The sequence below is a fragment of the Ctenocephalides felis genome, unplaced genomic scaffold (genome assembly GCF_003426905.1).
Source record: "Ctenocephalides felis isolate EL2017-DRISC unplaced genomic scaffold, ASM342690v1 CF-g0.4_SCAFFOLD_01886, whole genome shotgun sequence".
NCBI lineage: Eukaryota > Metazoa > Arthropoda > Insecta > Siphonaptera > Pulicidae > Ctenocephalides > Ctenocephalides felis.
In genome coordinates, this window is record NW_020538040.1 from 101,857,225 (window position 1) to 101,879,026 (window position 21,802).

General features: G+C 29.6%; 1 protein-coding gene across 1 annotated transcript in view; it reads right to left on the reverse strand.

Moving 5' to 3' along the window:
• Nucleotides 1-21,599, reverse strand: part of LOC113377134 (trichohyalin) — a 37,195-nt gene extending 15,596 nt beyond the window's left edge. The window contains exons 1-8 of the mRNA XM_026617343.1: nucleotides 21,342-21,599; nucleotides 17,522-17,638; nucleotides 11,695-11,994; nucleotides 7,673-7,967; nucleotides 3,513-3,722; nucleotides 676-938; nucleotides 395-540; nucleotides 143-297 (exon numbers count right to left, since the gene is read on the reverse strand). Coding sequence (XP_026473128.1) covers nucleotides 143-297; nucleotides 395-540; nucleotides 676-938; nucleotides 3,513-3,722; nucleotides 7,673-7,967; nucleotides 11,695-11,994; nucleotides 17,522-17,638; nucleotides 21,342-21,439 — 1,584 coding nt within the window. The 5' untranslated portion in view covers nucleotides 21,440-21,599. The remainder of the gene's footprint in view (nucleotides 1-142; nucleotides 298-394; nucleotides 541-675; nucleotides 939-3,512; nucleotides 3,723-7,672; nucleotides 7,968-11,694; nucleotides 11,995-17,521; nucleotides 17,639-21,341) is intronic.
• Nucleotides 21,600-21,802: the final 203 nt, after the last annotated feature.

The following is a 21,802-nucleotide window of genomic DNA, read 5'->3' on the forward strand; positions in this document are numbered from 1 at the left end:
AAAAAAATATGGATTAGGATAAATAAAATATTTGACTTCAAGTACAATATATCTGCTAATAAATTATTAGCAAAAATTCTTAACTTAATGATACATGAGTAATATTAAATTTATAATATATATTTATCCTAAGTAAACTTACACCTTCAGCTGATGCTGACTTTCCAATATTGCCAAGCATAGGTGGTTTCTTTTTAGTTTTACCCACATCTGCTTCTTCTTGCAACCGCCTTGCAACTTCGTTTGCAACATTTAATTCTTGTTCCAGTTGTCGAACTCTTTGAGCAAGATCCACACCTTAATTGACAATAGTTTTATTGCATTTTATTTGTTTTATATTGTTATTAATTAAATTACAAATATTTATAAATTTCATGTGATAAAATAATTTTACCATCCGTCGTGTTTCCTTGTCTTTCGGCCTCCAGCTGCTCTGTTCTACGTTCTGCTTTTCTAAGTTTGAAGGAAAGTATGCGGCAATTTTTTGTGGTCTGCTCAAGCTCCTTTTTAAGAGATGTGTATTCATCTGCTTGCTCTTCTCTAAACAATTCATAAAAAAATATTGTTAAAAATTGTATTTTCATAAATCCAAAAAGAATAAAAGAAATTTAAATGCTCCCAAATGGTTTTCCTGGACTATATGGATATACTAAGTGTATTTAAAAATCTAAATACCTGAAGTTATCTTGCAGTTCTTCAATCTCATCCTCCAGACTTCTTAATTCGCGTTTCATCTCCTCATTTTCATCCATTAGCTCTTCGCAAAGATTTTCGGCCGCCGTCAATTTGTCCTGCAGCTCCTGCTCCGTTCGAGCCGTCGGCCTCGACTCGATTTCTCTTTCCAAATCTTTGATACGTTGCTCTTGTTTCTTCTGCGTTTTAATCAAATCTTCATTTTTCTCGCACAACTCGTTGGCTTTTTGTTGCAGGGACAAAAGCTAAAATTAAATTGGAATGATATTTATGATTAATAGATAATTAAATGGTTTCTTTAAGAATATCTAGTTTTTATATGGAAGATTAACCTCGGTTCGCATTCTGCTAAATTTTTCATTGCTGTTTTTGTTTTTAGAAATTATTTATTTTCAGAACAAATTTTCAGTAATTTATTAAAAAAATTTATGATAACAATATTTTAAGCATATAATAAGTTTACAATTACACCATTTAACTACCCTTGAAATAAAGTTGGCAATAAATCAATTTTGCAACAAGAAGAATTTAAAAACAATGCTTACAAAAATTATCGTTGTTCAGTATTTAGTAATATCGAAGTTATATTAGTAACTAGCAAACCCGATGGTTTCGTGAAAAAGATGAAGAAATTTTTTGTTTGTTTTATATTTGAAAAGGAAAAATTTGATCAGGAAGGAAACCCCGACTTATTTATATATATATATATATATATATATATATATATATAGAAGATAATCTATTTGCAATTATTTAAAACAATTATTGATTATTTTTATTACTCAAATTTTTAATTACGGTGCGTGAAGTTCCAGCAATTTGCATTAGGGCATGATGCCATGCAGAGCCCGAGACCTTTCCAAAGAATGCAAAATTGTCGAAATCGGTTCGTGCGTTCTGGAGTTATTTCGTCAGGAAGGAAAACCCGACTTATTTTTATATATGTATATAGAAGAATACTGAAAATATTATTTGCAATAATTATTCAATGTTTACACAGATCCACAAAAATAAAAAAATGTTTGTATCAGGTGTGAGAGATATGTCTCTCAATGCAGTTTTTAACGCTTCACACGAATTTAAAGTCAAAATTGGGGATCAAATTATAAAATATAGAAAAAAATTAAAAAAATCGACAAAAACCGGTGTAGTAATTCTTCTGCATCATAATTAAAATCTTAGATTGTCTCCTGTTTCCTGGTCGTATATAAATTGAATGACTATTAAGTTTCATTTAAATGATCTATTAAGTTTTTTTGGATTATTCATAAGTAATTTGCAAACATGTTTAATCTCCATTGCCCCTGGGTAATCTGCAAACATGTTTGCAATTGAATATCCGGAAATATGTTTGCAAATTACTGCTGTATTTAAAAAAACAATTAATAAATGCATTATAACTTAATAATAACGCAATATAGTCATTTATGCCCATAAATTATTTGCCGGAACAACGTTCCGGTTCGACAACACTACTGGTTCCGGTGTGATTATATTGTTTATATTAATATAGATAACTATTTAAGGGGGTATTCTACTGTGGAAGCATGAATTTTGCCCGGTTTTTGAAGCCCTGTATAAAGGAAACAAATAATATTTTTACTATCGATTTTTTTATCATTTGTTTATTGATATTTTATTATTACATAAAAAAATTATTAAAGAAAAAAAATTAGAATTCACAAAGTTATGAGCAGTCAAAGTGGGGACTCAAAAAAAAAGAGGGTGTCCTGGCGTGCATGATTCCAACCCTCCTGGTGATCCGAAACATAAAAAATAGATGGATTCTTAATTATTATAGATGCCGCTATCGTATGAACCTTGGATAAGTTAAAAAAAATTTTTGTTTGAATGGCGGCAGTTTGAAAAAAATTTTTTTTTCATGTTTTTTTTTAACAATTCCGAATTTTTTAAAAATACTAAATGAAAAGTTTTAGTTTTTGGAAAGGTCCATGCGATAAAACGATGTATAGAGAAGATCCTCTTCAAATTTGAAGTAAATCGGTTCACTAAAACGGATATAACTACGCGTCACTAAAACGGATATAACTCAGGAAATAATAGTAATTTTGAAAAATCCTTTTAATGACATATTTTTGAATAACTATACTTTGAAAATATGAAAAAAAAAATTTTTCGATTTTTTCAAAATTCTACAGTAGAATACCCCCTTAAACAATTTAGTAATCACAAAAATTGTTACTCTTTATCAAATATTGATAAATCGTAGAAGAAATAAAAATTTATAATATTTGAAATTAGTCGATAAAAATAACTCAACCCAAAATTGTATGATAAATCAATATTATATCACCCGTCAAAAATGACGCTCATGCACATTGCTGCTTTCTGCAAAAACCTGCGAAACATTATAATTATGTTAAGATTATGCAGGACGGTTTACATCTCTAATCGAGACAAAAAATATTTTAATATCGTACAAAAAAGTATTAAACAGGGCCTGTTAATAATTACCCATGTTACAGATAGATCCTAGTTCCCCTACTTCTACCATTAAATCAAATAGTAAAGATACTTAAATTCATGAAATATCACTAAAAAAATTATTTGTCGTATACATAAGGTAATTTATCTTATATTCATTTATACGTTCTTTTTGTCATATTTTACTTGGTGTTAAAAAATACTTGAAACATGTATTATATTTTTCTGGAGCTTTTAAAAGCTATGTAATAAAATAAATGAATTGTAATAGCCAAGTAATAGCTTACTTATTAACTAGTTAAAGTACTGATGCAGATTTATATTATTATTGTGATATCGAGCTATGAAAGATTAAAATAGACAAAATGGTTTACCTCAGAAGCGGACGTCCGGCTAGGTGTTGTGTCGAGGGCCGCGACTCTTCGGAGCAACGCGTCACTTTTGAAGCGTTCGGCACGGTCGCAGCGCTTTCTCAAATGCTCGATCTGCTCCTGGGCAACTTTCAATTCCTGTCTTAATTCACTCTCAACAGACGAAGAACTATTTGTTTCCGAGTTCTTTTTGCTATCGCTGGTCGGTTTGACCTACAAAGAATAATAAATCGCACAGTAACTTCTATCCATCCATAAATCCTAGTAAATTTTAAGTACGGTAAAACAGAGCTCAACGATCCGCGAGTAAAAATGTGGACCTCAATATTTCAAAGAGCAAAGTTAGGAATTTTTTAACAACAATATTTGAAAGCAGAAAAAAAAGATGTGTAATCAGCCATCGTCTCAAATCAAACAACATCGCTGTTAAGAGATACATTTATTTATTTGATTATTTATTTATTTATTTATAAATATTAATTTATAATAAATATTATTTCAGACTTGTAAACGACCATGTTTTAAGTTTTTCAACTTCCCGAAGGAGAAGTTTATGTTTTCATCAAAAAATCCGATTTGCTAATTTTATGTTTTCTCGACGTTTCAAGCCATTCTGAATCAAATGAGACTAAATTTGGAAAAAGTATGTGTGTGTGCATGTGAACAGATTTTTTTTCCGTAAATCGACGTTTTCTCAAAAACGGCTGGATCGATTTCAACAATTTAAAAGCCATTTGAGGTATTTCGATGAGGACTAGCGTTTATCAATTTTGCGCGACGATCAGCCAAGCCGTTTCTTTGTAAATAGCAAAAAAGTAAAAAATTTTTCGCCCACGTTTTAGCCCTCAATTCTGAATCGATTTTGGAAATTCAAAAACTGTTCGAAAGATATTGGTTGGGAAACGTACTGATTAGTTTTTGCTAAAGATAGTCCGGGCCGTTTTCTTGTAATAAAGTGTTAAAAAAATGTTTTTCGACGATTTTCATGATTTTTTTTTGACGATAGATAGCATAGCCTTATAAATCATACTAAAATATAAAGGCCCTATGACAAGTCGTTTAATTCTAAAAATTCGTCGAAGTTTGCAAAAATTAGTATCGTTTTTTTTTTGTTTATCAAAATTAGTACTTTCATCGACTTTGCTTAAAAAAGGCCTGAACCGATTTTGAAAATTTCAAAACTTCGATATTTTTCGATGTGGATTATCTTTTATCAGTTTTGTGCAATCATCGGCTGAGGCGTTTCTTTGTAAATAGCAGAAAATTGAAAAATTTTTCGTCAACATTTTAGCTCTCAATTTTGAATCTATTTTAAAAAATAAACTTTTCGAAAGATATTAATTGAGAATGATACTGATTAGTTTTAGGTAAAAATCTACCGAGCCGTTTTCTTAAAATTAACCGATGAAAAAAAAATTTTGGCAATTTTTATGAAGCTTTTTTGGCAATAGATATCATGGTCTTATAAAACATACTAAAATGTTACGGCCCTACGACAAATTATTGTTAAAAATTCATCAAAGTTTGAGAAAATATTATGGTCAAAATTTGTGTCAAAAGTTGCTTTCGTGATGTGATGAGTCAAACATTATCAATTCATTAAAATTTAAAATAATAAGCTGCAATTTTAGATTTCAGTATAATTAATAAAATGTGGGGATCAAAGAAGCCATGGTTTTTGGATAAAAACAATTATTCATGTCATGACATTTTTATAGTTTTGAAATCATAATTTTTATTTCAATATTTATAAAACATAAAAATCTTTAAACTTCAGTGTGTTTATTGACTTTAACAACAGACTTGGACAAAAGATTATCCTTTTTGACAACAAGTTTATGATCATCAGCAATTTTGGATTCTTGGATCTTGGAAACTTCATTAATTTTATTTTCTCTAACGCCAGAGTTGAAATACTTCAAGATATCATCCGGTTTACTGTTGCTGACCACTTTATTCACATCAGATTTTAGACGAGCCCAATTATTGTATACATCAAGTTTGTGATCATCGGTAATCTTGTTGCTGAAAAATCTATTGTTATCATTGTCTCCTATGTGAGTCTCACTGGAAGGCTTTAATAAAAGTTCATCCATTTTGCTGCTATTTGTTGGTTGAAGAGCCAAATCATTGTCATTAAGTTTGCTATAATCAATTGTTTTGGTTTCATCGTTGTTAAACAATTCACTATTTTTGTTGTCAATTGGATTGTCATTATCAAGTTTACCATCATCAGTAACCTTGGCCAAGTCATCCTCAACATTAAAAAATTCACTATTGACATTATCTTTTACTTGAGCATCACTATCGTCAGTGTTGGATGATTTAAGCCATCTAGAATCTGTTTTGTTGGAATCGAATTCTTTATACATGTCCGATGGCAAAAGTGATTGGTATTCTTTGGAGAGCAATTTGGCGCTGATTTTGAGTTTTATCTCACTTTCAAGATCCAGACTTCTTTTGGACACATTTTTGGGATCATCTTCACCATAATCTCTCTTCTTTCTGGTGTTGGCATCGAAGCCAAAGGGATGAGCGTAATCAAACCTGGCAATCTGTTCCGATGTTAAATCCTGGTCTTCAACATGCACATGATGGTGATGAATTAAATTGTAAAGATCTCTTTCATACTTAGTTTGATCGTACCCAATAGGATCCTCTTTTGGGAATATGCTACCATGCTTTTTCGGGTACGGTCTAGGGATTCTGCCAGTCCGAGAGAGTATTATCTGCCCTATACCTTCGCCTGACAAGTTTTCCCTCGAATGATAGTCCTCTGATTCTGGCATCGATTTTATAAGCTGTAGTCTTCGTTTCACGTGCATTTCTTCAAACGCTTCACGTTTCTTTCGAAGGGTCTCCATATATTCCTCCTTTGTTTGGAATTGAAAAGGGATTCTGATGGGAGTGGCGACCAATTCGGGATCCATGGTTTTTGCAGCATCTCGAATCCACTTGAAAACTACACTTGCCTGTTTAACATGGTTGATGAAAGTTTGTAACCTTCGACTTGGTTGCTCATCCTCGACCTCAAAAACTCGATGGTTCAAAGTGAGCACGAAGAAACTGATTAATAAAAATACTAATGCAATTTTAGCCAGTTTGCAAATTTTGTTGATTTAAATTATTTGAAAGTAACTGTTATATAAAAATACTAAAAACTTAAATAAATGGAAATGAAAAATACGGTCTGAAAATATTTATCTAAAAAAATATGACATGAATAATTATTTTTATCCAAAAACCAAGGCCTCTTTGATCCCCACAATAATAACAGATTTTAATGTGTTTGAGAAAATTCTATTTGAAATTGCAATGTTTTAAGATTTAACGATAACTTTATTTTCGAAATAAATAGTTAAAAGCTTTATCTGAATATCTAAATTACAATTTTGGAAGATTGAGTCAATTATTACACATTTTGGGAAGTTCGCGCAACTTGCCTCAAGGCTAAATGCCACTTTCAACTAGTTTTTTTGTTGTAAACACTATTGTTTTGATAACGAGGGCATAGAATATTTTTTTAGTATATGTTATTTAATTATTCTAATAGGCGTATTGTTAATTTTAAGTTAGATTCAACAGATGTTTTTAATAACTTCTATGTGCTCTATAATAGCTTAAAGGTAGCGTAAAAGAGACCAACTAAACCTTTACCCTGGCAACGGCGTAAACAATAAAAGGTAGCAAATAGAAAGTAAATTAAGTTAAATAAAGCAATTTTCCAAAAGATAAATTAAATAAATTGCAATTCCAACTATGTTGGTGAATATTTCTCACAAAATACCAGATCAAGGTTATTTACGCATACAAAGTAAAAAGAACCAGGTTCTAAATTTTTGAAAAACAGCAAAATAAACATATATCTACTATGATAAATTTACTGGGATTTTTGCTGAACATAGTCAGATTAGTTGTTTGTTTGATGTGTGTTATTCGTTGTGATATAATCGTTTGGTTTCCACAATATAATTGCTCAAAGTCAAATTGAACATTTGTGCCATTTATATTCAGTATCTACTTATTTTTATTATTTTATTTTATTTCAAGATTCAATTATGCTTTTCATCTCTTCCGAACAATTTTAGTGTTGCAGGCAGTTTATTACAAAAATATGAGTTTATAATGAATCCGAACAATATATGTATAATATAATGTTTTACCTGTATCACATATTGTACATCATTCGTCGGCTCCTCAACCGCGGCTTTAACCTCCTTAACGCGAATCCTTTTCACTACGTTGTTTGTGGTTTCCGAATCCTTTTTATTTTGCTCCTTATCTTTAATTGTACTTGGTGGTTTTTCTTTTTCCTTAGCAGGCGGAGGTTTATCTTTTTCTTTGCTACTTTCTCGTTCTAAACTACCTTGTCTTTTAATTGCTTGCATTTTCTTTACCCTTTCAGCTAAACTATCATTCTTGTTAATCGTTATTGTGGCACTGTCAGACGTCTTTGACCTGAAGATAAATTTTAATAGATAAATGAGTAATAATTATAATTGTATTTAATACTAATAATTTTTTAATATAAAATTTATTTTATTATAATAAAAATCATAATAAAAAACATATACAAAGGAAACAAGAGTAATTACGATAAATAGATATCACTAATAATACTATGAAACAGCAAACAACAATGTACTAAGTCAATAAAATAATATGTTAAAACTTTGATCTTTGGACCCTTATCAAACACTTGTAACAAAATATACTTAAAAGCCAAATGAATTCAATATCAATAAAAACATGAGTAAATATTATCTATTTGCAATATATTAAAAATGCTAAACCTACTAGCTCGAACATATTGATATTAAAGATAACAGCAGACTATCAAAATATAATATTAAAGACAATTAAGTTAATTGTTATTAATGTTATGAACAATATATAGGACAAAAAATATGGCGTTTGGTTTTTTAATGATATTAAATTATTTAATAAATTTATAATAAGTCTCTATTACAAAATAAATCCTATTACAAAATCCACTTTGTCCATGTAGTACGGACAAAATGACATATAAAGTAAGCATATACTGAGATTCTAATTTTTAACTTCCCGAAGGAGAAGTTCATGTTTTCGGAACAAAATCCGATTTGCTAATTTTATGCTTTCTTGACGTTTCAAGTCATTCTGAATGTAATGAGACCAAATTTGTAAAAAGTGTATGTGTGTATGTATAGCTGTGTGTGTATATGTATGGATGTGTGTGTGTGTGTATGTGAGCCGATTATTTATCTTTTGTCAACTTTTTCTCAAAAACGGCTAAACCGATTTTACAAATTTAAAATCGATTGGAATAAATTTGATAAGAAGGATTTTTTTTGAATTAGCAAAAATTGCTTTTTTGTAACAATTTTGGCAAAAATCTTGCTGTCTTACGTTTATGAATTTGTGGTTTGTTCACAAAAAATAATTGATAATTATCTAAATAGATTCTTTATATCTATGTCACCAATTTGAGTGAAACATGTTACCATTAATTCAAACGATTAGATATTTTATATTATCGAGAACTACGTACACGATGCAAATGATCAATATCTCACAAAATAATTTAATAAGTTTCTTAAAAACAAATTTTGGTATTTTTGCACTAAAAAGTCCTCCGGAAATTGATTGAATTATTCAAATTTATTCGAATTTGGATTGGAAGCACGTATTTATACACTATAATTAACGTAAACTAGTGGGGTGGGTGGCATCGTGCCTTAAGGCAAATTGCTGGAACTTCCCGTACCGTAACGAAATGTTCGAGGAATATTGAATGTTTTCAAATAGATTATTATAAATATTGTAACATTGTCTAATATTTATAAGAATTATATAAACTGAATTGCAGAGTTGAAATTATTTGTTTAAAGTATATTAGAACTATAGTCAGAATTAAAAATAAAATCTGAATTATTTTAGATATACAAAAAATTAAAAAAAAAAAAAAAAAAAAAAATGAAACAATTTTTTTTTCCAAAATCAATTATTTTGTTAAGACAAGCAGAAAGTTCTTTGAATCAATTGAATCGGACGCTTAGTTCTCTCAAAAACTGCCATTTTTTGTACATTTAGCTCTGTATCTCCATTTCGGCTGGGCCTGCCTTTGCGAAAAACTAATAACCCCTTCTCCCAATCATTACTAATTGAATGTTTTTTAGACCATTCAAATCGGATGCTCCGTTCTCTCAAAAACTCGATTTCTATTTTCTGCACTCTTTGCTCCTTATCTCCGTAACTGCTGGACCTGCCTTTGCCAAAAACTAATCAGCACATCTCCTTATCAATAGAAATCGAATGTTTTTTAAAATTCAAATCGGTTGATCCGTACGCCCGAAAACGTGGGCGAAAATTTGTATCCATACATACATACACACACACACACATCCATTTTTTCTGAAGTATGCCAAAATGTTCAGAAACCTTCAAAACGTCGAGAAATGTAAAAATTTTCAATTCCGATTTTCGGCCCATTACAATAACTTACCCTACGGGAAGTTAATACAGATATTGTAAATGTGTTTGAGAGATATCAATTGGAAATCTCAATATTTAGATTTAAGTGTATATTTTTTTAAATAAACAGTTGAAACTTTCATTTTAATATCTAAATCTCAATTTCGGTTGATCAAGTCAATTATTACACATATCGACAAGTTTTTGTTACTTGCCTCAAGGCTAAATACCACTTTCACCTAGTATATTTTTATTTTTTCCCGAAGGAGAAGTTTATGTTTTCACCAAAAAATTCGATTCGCTAATTTTATGTTTTCTCGACGTTTCAAGCCATTCTGAATCGAATGAGACCAACTTTGGAAAAAGTATGTGTGTGTGTGTATGTAAACATATTTTTTGACGTAAATCGACGTTTTCTCGAAAACGCCTGGACCGATTTCAAAAATTTAATAGCCATTCAATGTATCTCGATTTTGCGCTACGATCGGCCGAGCCGTTTCTTTGTAAATAGCAGAAAAGTGAAAAATTTTTCGTCTACGTTTTAGCCCGCAATCCTGAATCGATTATGAAAATTCAAAAACCGTTCGGAAGATATTGGTTGGGAATCGTGCTGATTAGATTTTGGTAGAGATCAGCTGGGCCGTTTTCTTGTAATAAAGTGTTAAAAAAAAATTTCGACGATTTTTATTATTATTTTTTTGACGATAGATACCATAGTCTTCAGGATCATACTAAAATATTACGGCCCTACGACAACTCGTTTAACTTTAAAAATTCGCCAAAGATTGCAAAAATTGGTTTCGTTTTTTGGCATTTGTCGAAATTAGACCTTTAATCGACGTTTTCTCAAAAGCGCCTGAACCGATTTCAGAAATTTAAAAGCCATTTGATGTATCTCGATGAAGACTATCGTTTGTCAGTTTTGTGCGACAATCTGCCAAGTCGTTTCTTTGACATTTGGGAAAAAGTGTTTAACGTTTCGTCCATATTCGGCGATATACATCATGGTCTTACAGAACTTACTGAAATATTACGGCCTTACAACATGTAGTTTAGAAAATGAGTAGTTTTTTTGACGTTTGTTCAATTTAAAATTAGACGATTTACTTGGTATAACGATAGAGTACTTGGTCTTAATGAACTAACTAAAGCGTTAAAGTCCTACGGGAACGGGTTCAATTATAAAAATCGTAGATTTTTGAAAATTTGCTCTTAGAAAATATTTCGAGTTAACGTGTTCGTTCGTTTTCATACTTTAATCACTCATAAATTAATTTATTTTTTATTGATTAAGTCTATTATTTACACATATCGGGAAGTTCATGTAACTTGCCTCAAGGCAAAATATCAACACCAATTAGTTTTATTTGCTTTTATAAAACAATATATTGTTTTACTGATTTTGTCATTTTGCATTGGAATACATATAGCATAAGTTTCAAAAATTATTTAAGAAATAGTATGAACTTTAAATATTATTAAGAAAAATTATTCAATATAAGTTATGAAGGGCAATGAGTCTTGACTAGACTCCACAAATATATTAATGAATAACTTAGCAAAAACCAAACCAGCATACAATTTTTATAGTAAAAACGCGTATATTTTGATATTATTTTTATCTCGCGCAAGTTTTTCAAGTATGTTCTTCTTTAATTTGAAAGATTTTTCTCAAACTCTAAAACCTATTTGTTTGTACGTAATTAATGAGAATATTAAAAACAAAGCCCACCTGCTTTCCGAATTCGGCCTATGAAGGGTGAACGAGGGCGCGGAATCACTATCCGTGTTCTCCACCGTTTTCCTTGGGGCGGGCGGAGGCAGTCGCACGTTGACGGTCACCTCCGTGTTCCGTTCGCCCTGGAGCCGCTGCAGGTCCGGGCTGGACGTCCAGGATGACGGGCGCGGCGCCGGAAGAGTAAGCGCATAATCAGCGTGCAGGTTCGAAGCGGCTTCGGGCAAATTCTGCACGGAAGCCCAACTTCTACCCCGACCGGAGTCAGAAGAATCACTGAACCCGTTATCATTGCTTCTGAAAAAAAAACATATTTGTTTAGCCAAAAGCAACACGTTCTTAATAACAATATGTATCACATGTGTTGTTTAGTATCTGGTTATAAAATAAACAGATAATACTATTAATAATTCAAAATAAAAAATATTTTATTTTTTAATTGGATATGCATTATAAAAAAATATCAATTAACTACCCGTAGTAAATTTCTTGTAAACATACACATAACTTGTTTGTAGAATACGCTCGTCGTCCAATTTAATAAAATAATCTATTTGAAAATATTTAAAATAATTGTTATTAATTATTGAATAATTTTTATTAATTATTGTTTATTTTCATTCCTCAAATATTTAGTTACGGAACGAAAAGTTCCAGCAATTTGCTTCAATCTAATGCAAGATGCATAACTAACATAAAATGTTGGTATAATCAGCCTTAACGCTATTACAATGCATAGTATAACAAATAGGCTCTTAAAAACGTGAAGTGCAACCTGCTTGTTTATATAAAATATTATATTTTAATACTCGACAATTCATAATAAAACGTTAGTACGTAAAACAAGTGCTACAATTTGAATTAACACTGTATTTATTAACAATAGTTTAAAAATAAAATAATAAGTTGAACTCCAACTGAAACATAAAACAAAAGTGTAATTTTTTTTTCTATTTCCTTGTAGCGCTTACATGTCGAATGAATTATTACATGCGAAGTAATCGAAAAGCATTTTTTGATGACAATTAAAATATAGGTAGATTTCTACTTTATAAATTTTTTGATAAGTAACAAAATGTTTGGTGTTGCAAATACACTTTAAGAACACCTTTAATAAAAATGAGGAAGAAATGTGATAAAAATTAATTGCGTAAAATGATGTGTTCAATCAATAACTCGAAAATGTTATAAAATAAAGTACTGTGAATAATACTGTCCGCTATCCATCTCACATAATTTTACAGTAAAATTAGAAAGCCACCAAGACCTTATGCGAAACAAAAACATTTGAGTGCGTTAGCAATTATGGGACTATTTTTCGTTTTTTATTTGTTAACTCTTTTTTTTTATTAAAAAATTATCAAGTATTTTACTATTTCACAATCCTGATTAAATGTCTCAACTTTTGATGAAACTTTCCAACACACTTTAGTACATATTTTCAAAGAATGGCCTACCAGAGTCGTCCGATTTAAAAAAATATAAATTTATAGTTCAACCAAAAGTCTTAATTGTTGAACACTTGGGGAAATTATCTTATTATTTTTTACTGTGGTCCTAGAAATTTTATTTATGGTCACGGTTCCAAAATTTAAATGAACCAAAGTTATAAAATTTAATCACAATTACCATGAGAGAAAAATGGTCACAGTTTTACCAAAACTCTAGGTTGAACTTAAAAGCTTATAATTTTCCCAATAACTTTTGTAAAATATAATAATAACGATTGATTTAGATGAACTTTATTTAAAGGACTTTTCGAATATTGTTTTATTTGTTTCTACTAAATTTTTATTTATTCATATACAGTTTAAATTGCAGTAAATCTGTAATTTTATATGTGTGTTTAATATTTTAAAATTAGGTCAAAACCAGCTGTAAGTGGAATTTTCTTACAACTAAGGCATCGTGCCTTAAGGCAAATTGCTGGAACTTTCCGTACCAAAAATTATTATTTTTTTAAAAACAATTAACATTTTTGAAAAAATTTTACTTCGAAAAAATTAGATTTTTGAGAAAATATAAATTTGACAAAAAATTACTTTTTTTTTGAAAACAAAATTTTTTTGAAAAGAAAAATGTTTTCTTTATTTTGACATATTTTGGAAATTCTGAACTTTTTTTCAAAGCAATCGTAACCGCCGAATGGCATTTTTTTTACTTCTCCCATTGGATCTCCGAAACCGCTAGACCTGCCTTCATTAATTTAATCAATTCTTTATCTTGTCAATACAAGTAAAATGTTTTTTGAATTATTCAAATCGGACGCTCCGTTCTCTTAAAAACTGAGTTACCGTTTTCGGCACTTTTTGCCCCGTATCTTTGGAACGGCTAGACCTGCCTTCGCCAAAAACTAATCAGCACGTCTTCTTATCAATACAAATCGAATGTTTTTTGAATTATTCAAATCGGTTGATCCGTGTTCCTGAAATCGTCGACGAAAATTTGTATCCGCACATATATGCATACACGCACACACATACACACACATACATCCATTTTTCTAAGGTATGCCAAAATGTTCAGAAACCTTTAAAATGTAAAGATATATAAAAATTTTCATTTTCGATTTTTTTGCGATTACTATAACTTGCCCTACGGGAAGTCAATTAAGTAGTGAAATTGATTTCATTTGTTTAGATTAAAAAATCCATATATATTGGTGCGTTTAGTAAATTCAAAGAATAGTTCAGAGAATAATGTTATGCTTAATACTAAAATTCTTATACAAAATGCTCAATTGTGATTTTAAAATTTAGCAGTTGATCCTCTGTGTATTCCGAACTACCGAGACTGCCTGTTTTAAAAACTAATAGGCTCTGTATAATACAAATCGAGCTGATTTCAAACCTTCACAATGTTTTTAGGCAATTTTTGGATATGGTAACAAATGATAATATATAAATATATTCATTCAAACATATTAAACACATGCATACGAAGACTTTCATAATTTAACGAAAAATGTTTTTGATATTTTTACAAGAATACTAAGAGAAGTTAATGAATATAAAAATAGATATTTTTAAACTACAATAACCACAAATAGTCACATCATAAGTCAAAACATGTATATTATTAACGGCCTGCCAAACAATTATTTTACAAAGTCATCGCTAACAGTATGAGTCAGACCAGGAGTATAACTTATTATTAAATGCAGAGTAACTGGCACTTAGGCATTCAGTCATATTTCGAAGAATTTGAATTACATATCTTTCTGCATATAGAGATCGTCCGAAAGATATAGATACGAACAGCATTTTATCTTATAAACATTGAAAAACAGAACATAATTCACAAGAAACCTCAAATTAAAAATCTCATAAAATAACGTAAAATAATAGACAATATTGGGGACAACTAACAAAATCCATTACTAACATAATTTTTTTAACACTATCAATATAAAAATATTCTATCAGTACTAGAAATAAATGATAAATAAAATTGGTTTAAAATGTGTTATGGTAAAGATTCAAATACATATGTTTCAATAAAATAGAGCCTAGAAATTTAAAATGAATATCAAAATGGCTTTTTCTGGTAACATGTGTTTCATTATTCAATAAATATTTTTATGACAAAAACATACTTGTGAAAATAACATACTTGTACTATGAACAAAATGATACAGCACTATTTCGTCAGCACTACGGAAGAATTTTTATGAGAGAAAACCATTCAAAGCAAATTAGCTGATTTATAATCACTCTGCATTTCAAAAGCGAAAAAAAATGAAAAATAAGAAAATGAGAAAGAAATTCTGGTTTATGAAAAAAACATTTTCAGTATAGAAAAGATGAAAAAAGAATCTGTAACCTACATATGAAGATACATATCAACAAAATGCTAGGTGCGTTCTCAAATCAACAAAACTATTATTTTAAGTGAATTAAAATAAACATCTACTTCAAAATAGAAAGTGATTGTATGTAATATGGAGTATGATTGTATCATATATACAAGTATAAAATTTGATCTTAATGGAAGCATCTATTGATAAAATATATTTAGATTTAAATTTCATATATAAGTAAATAATGTAAACTAGCACTAAAATAAAAACTACTTTTCTCACGCTGTTTATAATAGGATAAAAGGGGGCATTTCACCACCGCATACCTCAAAAACAAGTAAAGTAAATAATTTTTTAACAATATTTAAAAGTAAAGGGAGAAAGTTTGTGTGCGGACACAAATTTTCGTCAACGATTTCGGGAACACCGATCAACCGATTTGAATAATTCAAAAAACATTCGATTCGTATTGATAAAGAGACGTGCTGGAGAAGACATGCCTAGCCGTTCCAAAGATACGGGGCAAAAAGTGCCAAAAACGGTAACTCAGTTTTTAACAGAACGCGGATCTAGCGGTTATGGTCTCTCAACAAAAAAAAGTTAAAAAAGTGTCATTTGGCGGTCAAAAATGTTAATTGGACATATGTACATAAAATTATCAAATATTTTACAGAGATTTCAATATTGTGTACACATCTTGTGTAATTTTTTTTTGAGTTCCGTACCAAGATTTTTAGTCTTGAAGTTTATTTATATGGTTCAAACAAATGTCCTCGACATTTTTGACAGTATGGAATAACCGATTTATAAAATTGAAAAATCATTCGGTTCGTACTCGATCGCGAGGCGTTTTTGAAAAAGGCAATTTTGCCGTTTCTGAGGTTTGGAGCGCAAAGGGTGTAAAAACGGCTATGCAGTTTTTGAGAGAACGGATCATCCGATTAGATTAATTCAAAAAACATTTTGCTTGAGTGGACGGTGTACAAAAAAAGAATTTACAGAAAATTTAATAAATTTGAAATTTTTTTAAAATAAAATCAAAATTTTTAAAAAAATTCAAAGTTTTAAAAAATCAAATTTTCGAAATTTCTCATCATTTCCAAAAAAAACTAAATTTTGAAAAATTAAAAGAAATGATTTCTTACAAAAATTTAAGAATATCTCGAAAATTTCGAATTAGATATTTTCGACAATTTTGAAAATATTCGAAAAAATCGAATATTTTCAAAAATTTCCAAATTCTCAAAATATTTAGAAAAAGCGTTTTTTTAAATTCCAAAAAATTTCTAAGTTATCAGAAAATTTCTAAATTTTCAAAATAATCAAATTTTTAAAAAATGGACTCTCTCACATCTTCATAAAATACGCTCGTCGCCCAATTTAAAAAGCACTTATAATTACAGTATGTAATAAATAATCTATTTAAAATTATTAAAAACAATTATTGATTATTTTCATTCCTTGAATGTTTAATTACGGTCAAATGGATTTTTATTCATATTCATATTATAGTTTTGTTATATATTAGACAAAATTATTCCAGGGAAGTTCCAGCAATTTGCCTTAAGGCACGATGCCATGCGCCCCACTTGTTTAACCCATTTTTATGCATGTCACAACAGTTCGGGGGGTGTGGACGGTTGTGACACTATTCAATGGTAAGATTTGATTATATGACTACCCAATCGTTTTTAAGGTCTATTTAAGTCTATATAAGTAAGTCTATATATGTAAGGTCTATATAAAGGTATTTAACTATTGCGTAGACAAATGTTTAAATTACCACTTAATTTACTTTTTTCCTAGCTAACTGATATAATTGACGAAATTATCGCTCAAAGAGCAAGCGGCAACAACCGTACCCAACCTCCTCTACATATACTAGTATTATATTGCATTAGATATGAACAAGACACAAAGACAAAAATGTCATACAATATTATCATTAATATCATAATAATGATAATAATAATAATTATTATTATTGCTATTTACTATTATTATTATTAATAATAATATACTTACTTGTTCGACGCCGAATTGAGAGAAAGGCTCGGAGAAGAAGCGGTAACGTCATCACGTCTAAGAGGAATGTCATCGTCCCTTTTTCGTCCTCCAGGACCACCATGTTCTTTGTAATCTCTGGAAAATATTATAATTTATTAATTAAACTATATTTAAAGAATAAAAATACAAAATATGCTAAAACCTATATACCTACCACTATAATATATTAAATATCTAAGTATACATTTCTAAATATACAACTTTTAGATTAGCTATTTCATTATTTTTTTATGAAAAGCAAATACATACTAAAATAAGCATATGAATTAATTTCAGAATTACCTCAGTACAACCTTCTTAAATTGTTTTAATAATAAATTTAGCAACAAATTATAATCATGTAAAAATAATGCATTGTGAATATATCAATTTTACATAATAATTACCATTTTAATATTAATATAGGGTAGAGCAGGGCTTAAAGGTCCGCGGATAAATCTCATTACCAATATCTCTAAAACCAGTAAAGTTAAGAATTTTTTAACAACAATATTTGAAAGTAGAAAAGTAGTCAGCGTGATTCTTACGAAGTTACTGTCGGAAGATTAACAGAAATGTTTGAAAATCCATAACAAAAGTATTTCCTTTTGTTGTTAGTTTTTTGGTTCAAGCACTGTTTTTTAGTTTACGAAATCTTAACATTGTTTTTTATCATTTAATTGTATCATAAGGTGTATTGTTCCTTTTAATTCATATTCAACAGTTTTTTACATAACCTCAATAAAATATTGCACGTGAGAGGAAAGCACCAATTGAACCTTTACGCTGGCAAAAGTTTAACAACAAAAAATAATAATTAAAAAAGTAAATCCAGTTAACAAAAACAATTTCACATGAGTAAAATTTAATAAATAGTTATTCCAACTCTGATGAAAAATGACTACATTCCAACTCTGCTAATAAATGACAAAATACTAGATCAAGGTTATATACAGTGTTATATTTGCAAAAAGTGTACCAATAAAATGTATATTTTGCATTGGTTGCATAATGTAGCTATTATTTCGTCCTTTCGTTAAAATTTGGAATTAAAAATAACACATTGGACTTGTTTGCAGCCTAGCCTTCCCATTTTACTTCGCCAATGGGTAAAAAAACTAGGTGACAAATTTTTGCAAAAAAACAAAAAATACATTTCTACAATGATAAATTAGCTGCGTTTTATTGAACATGGTCAGATAGTTGTTTGTTTGATATGGATTATTCGTTATAATATAATTGGTTTTGTTTTCACAATATAATAGCTCAAAATCAAATTGGATTTTTGGGCCCAGTGCCCTATTAATTAACTTCCCGTAGGGTAAGTTATTGTAATGGGCCGAAAATCGGAATTGAAAATTTTTACATTTCTCGACGTTTTGAAGGTTTCTGAACATTTTGGCATACCTCAGAAAAAATGGATGTGTGTGTGTGTGTGTGTGTATGTGTGTGTGTGTGTGTGTGTATGTATGTGTGGATACAAATTTCCAGCCACGTTTTAGGGCGCACGGATCAACCGATTTGAATGGTTCAAAAAACATTCGATTCCTATTGATAGGGAAAAGAGCTGATTAGTTTTTGGCAAAGGCAGGTCCAGCCGTTTCGGAGATACGGAGCAAAGAGTGCGGAAAATAGAAATCGAATTTTTGAGAGAACGGAGTATCCGATTTGAATGATCTAAAAACATTCAATTAGTAATGATTGGGAGAAGTGTTTATTAGTTTTTGGCAAAAGCAGGCCCAGCCATTTCGAAGATACGGAGCTAAATATGTAAAAAATGGCAGTTTTTGAGAGAACTAAGCGTCCGATTTGAATGATTCAAAAAACTTTCTGCTTGTCTTAACAAAATAATTGATTTTGGAAAAAAAATTTTTGTTCCATTTTTTTTTTTCTTTTTAGTTTTTTGTTGAAACAAATAATTTCAACTTTGCAATTCAGTTTATATAATTCTTATAAATATTAGACAATGTTACAATATTTATAATAATCTATTTGAAAACATTCAGTATTCCTCGAACATTTCGTTACGGTACGGGAAGTTCCAGCAATTTGCCTTAAGGCACGATGCCACCCACCTCACTAGTTTTTATTTAATAATCAATCAAAATGAAAAATTTATTTTAATAGCATTTTTAAAATTTCGAAATAAAAATAAAAATTAAAAAATATAGTATTCAAATACATACTTATTATTGTTGTTCCATCTGCTTTCAATAATTAATTGTAGATTGAGTTTTCATTATTTTGAACCTGAGATAAGTTGAAATAACTGTGATAGTGTTGAAGGTTAATTTTTTATCTAATTAATGCTTAATTAATTTTGTCTAATATATAACAAAACTATTATATGAATAGCTAAGCAATTATAAAAATCCGTTTGAAATCGGTTTACATTTTTGAGTTCAATATTTGAATTGTCTTGCCTTATTATTAAAGTATGTTTAATCTAATAATATCAACTCATCCGCTTTCTATAAGTAAAAATAAAAATTTTAAAAATAGACGCAAAAATATAAAATATTTTTGAAAAGTGATATATTTCGATACTTAGAGTTTTTTTCAAAAAGTTTACTTGTACATTGGTCAAGATGTTACTCAAAAAATACTTTTTTGTCATTCTGAATTTTTAAGAAAATCTCATTTCTGTCAATTGAAATTCGAATTTGATTCCAGCCTTGTAATAATGTTAATTATCATATGTTGTTTGTTTTCGTTAAAAAAATATTAAAAGTCGTTCTACATTCAAACCATGTTAAAATTTAACAAATTCAAAATGTTAAGATACATGCAGTATCTTCAGCATCTATCAATTAAGTTCAGAAATAACGTTGCAATAATAAACTCGATAAGTAAACACAAAATGTAATAACGTCAAAGAAATCTTTATAATGTACGATGTTTGTTTTATTTTCGCTATTTAGATGCGTCCGTTTTTCCACATGGCTTCAATGAAAATATGCGCAATAAAAACAATATATTACCAGAGCACAGTTGACGATGTGAAATATTTAAAATACGATATGTTTTAATAAATAGCTCACGGGCAATAATGTCAGAAATGAAAACTATTATTTAACTTCTCAGAATTGCTTGTAAGAATATTTATATATACTTCATGCCAGCTTAATATATGCGAGCATACACATGTAAATATACGCATCTTATTAAATTTAAAATCTGGTTCAACAATAATTTCTTTGATGTAGCATATGAATAAAATTCTAAAATAATTTATTGCCATTAAAAAGTTTGTGTAATTAAGAAAACATTTAATGCTTTTGATAAAGAAATAATAAACGACAGAATTAATTTTGAGTATGACTCTGAGAAAAAAAATTGTTTGAATAATATAGAGAACAATCGAATGAACTTCAAAGTAACAACTGCAAACCAGAAAAAAAAGAAACTGAATTGGATCCATATTGCAAAAGTAGCTATTGCAAGCCAACATCAAAGAATAAATACATAGCCAAAAACAAGGACCAACTATAGAGATCGATGGCTTGCGCGAGAACAGAAAATGAGGAAATTGAAAGTTGTAGCTCAGATTACGAAAGCATGGAAATTAAAGTTTGACAAGTTTATTGTCATAGCAGCATTTCAACAAAGTTTTCAAATATTTAGTCAACTTTTGCAATAAATATTGTTCATGCATTTTCTTTTCACATAATTATTAAGTTTTTATCAGAAATTCCGATTTTCATGTTGCGATGAATTAGAAATAAAATTGCATTGTATAAATGACATATATAATTCAATTATTCTTAGGATGTTTATTTCTCAAATCGTGTATCTTCACCTGAAGCATCTCTTGCACCTCGTAGGCCAGCGCACCTGTGGATGGAAGCCTAAAGGGCACAGTGGGTCGCCTTTGGCCGTCGGATAAAGATGATGCATGCCGGTTTATCTTTGGAAACTCGAATACGCCGGTACAGTACTACGTGCGCTCGAATTTGTAATATTTATAGACACAGCACATACTAGCAACATCGACACAACAGCTGACATCCGCGATCATATTCACTTCAGCACCTCAGAAGAAATTATCAATACACTCGCTTTTCACTCAAGCGTACGTTTATAGATTACCAAAGCGGGGATTGGATGGATAATAAAACTAAACTTCAAATCACACACAATTTTATAATCAAATGTAGTTATTTCACAACTGTCACCATTTTCACAGAATAGAATTTAAGTTAACTTTCACATTTTCAGGTCCGTTGTGTTCAGTATCCAGAATGAGCACAAAATGGCGGA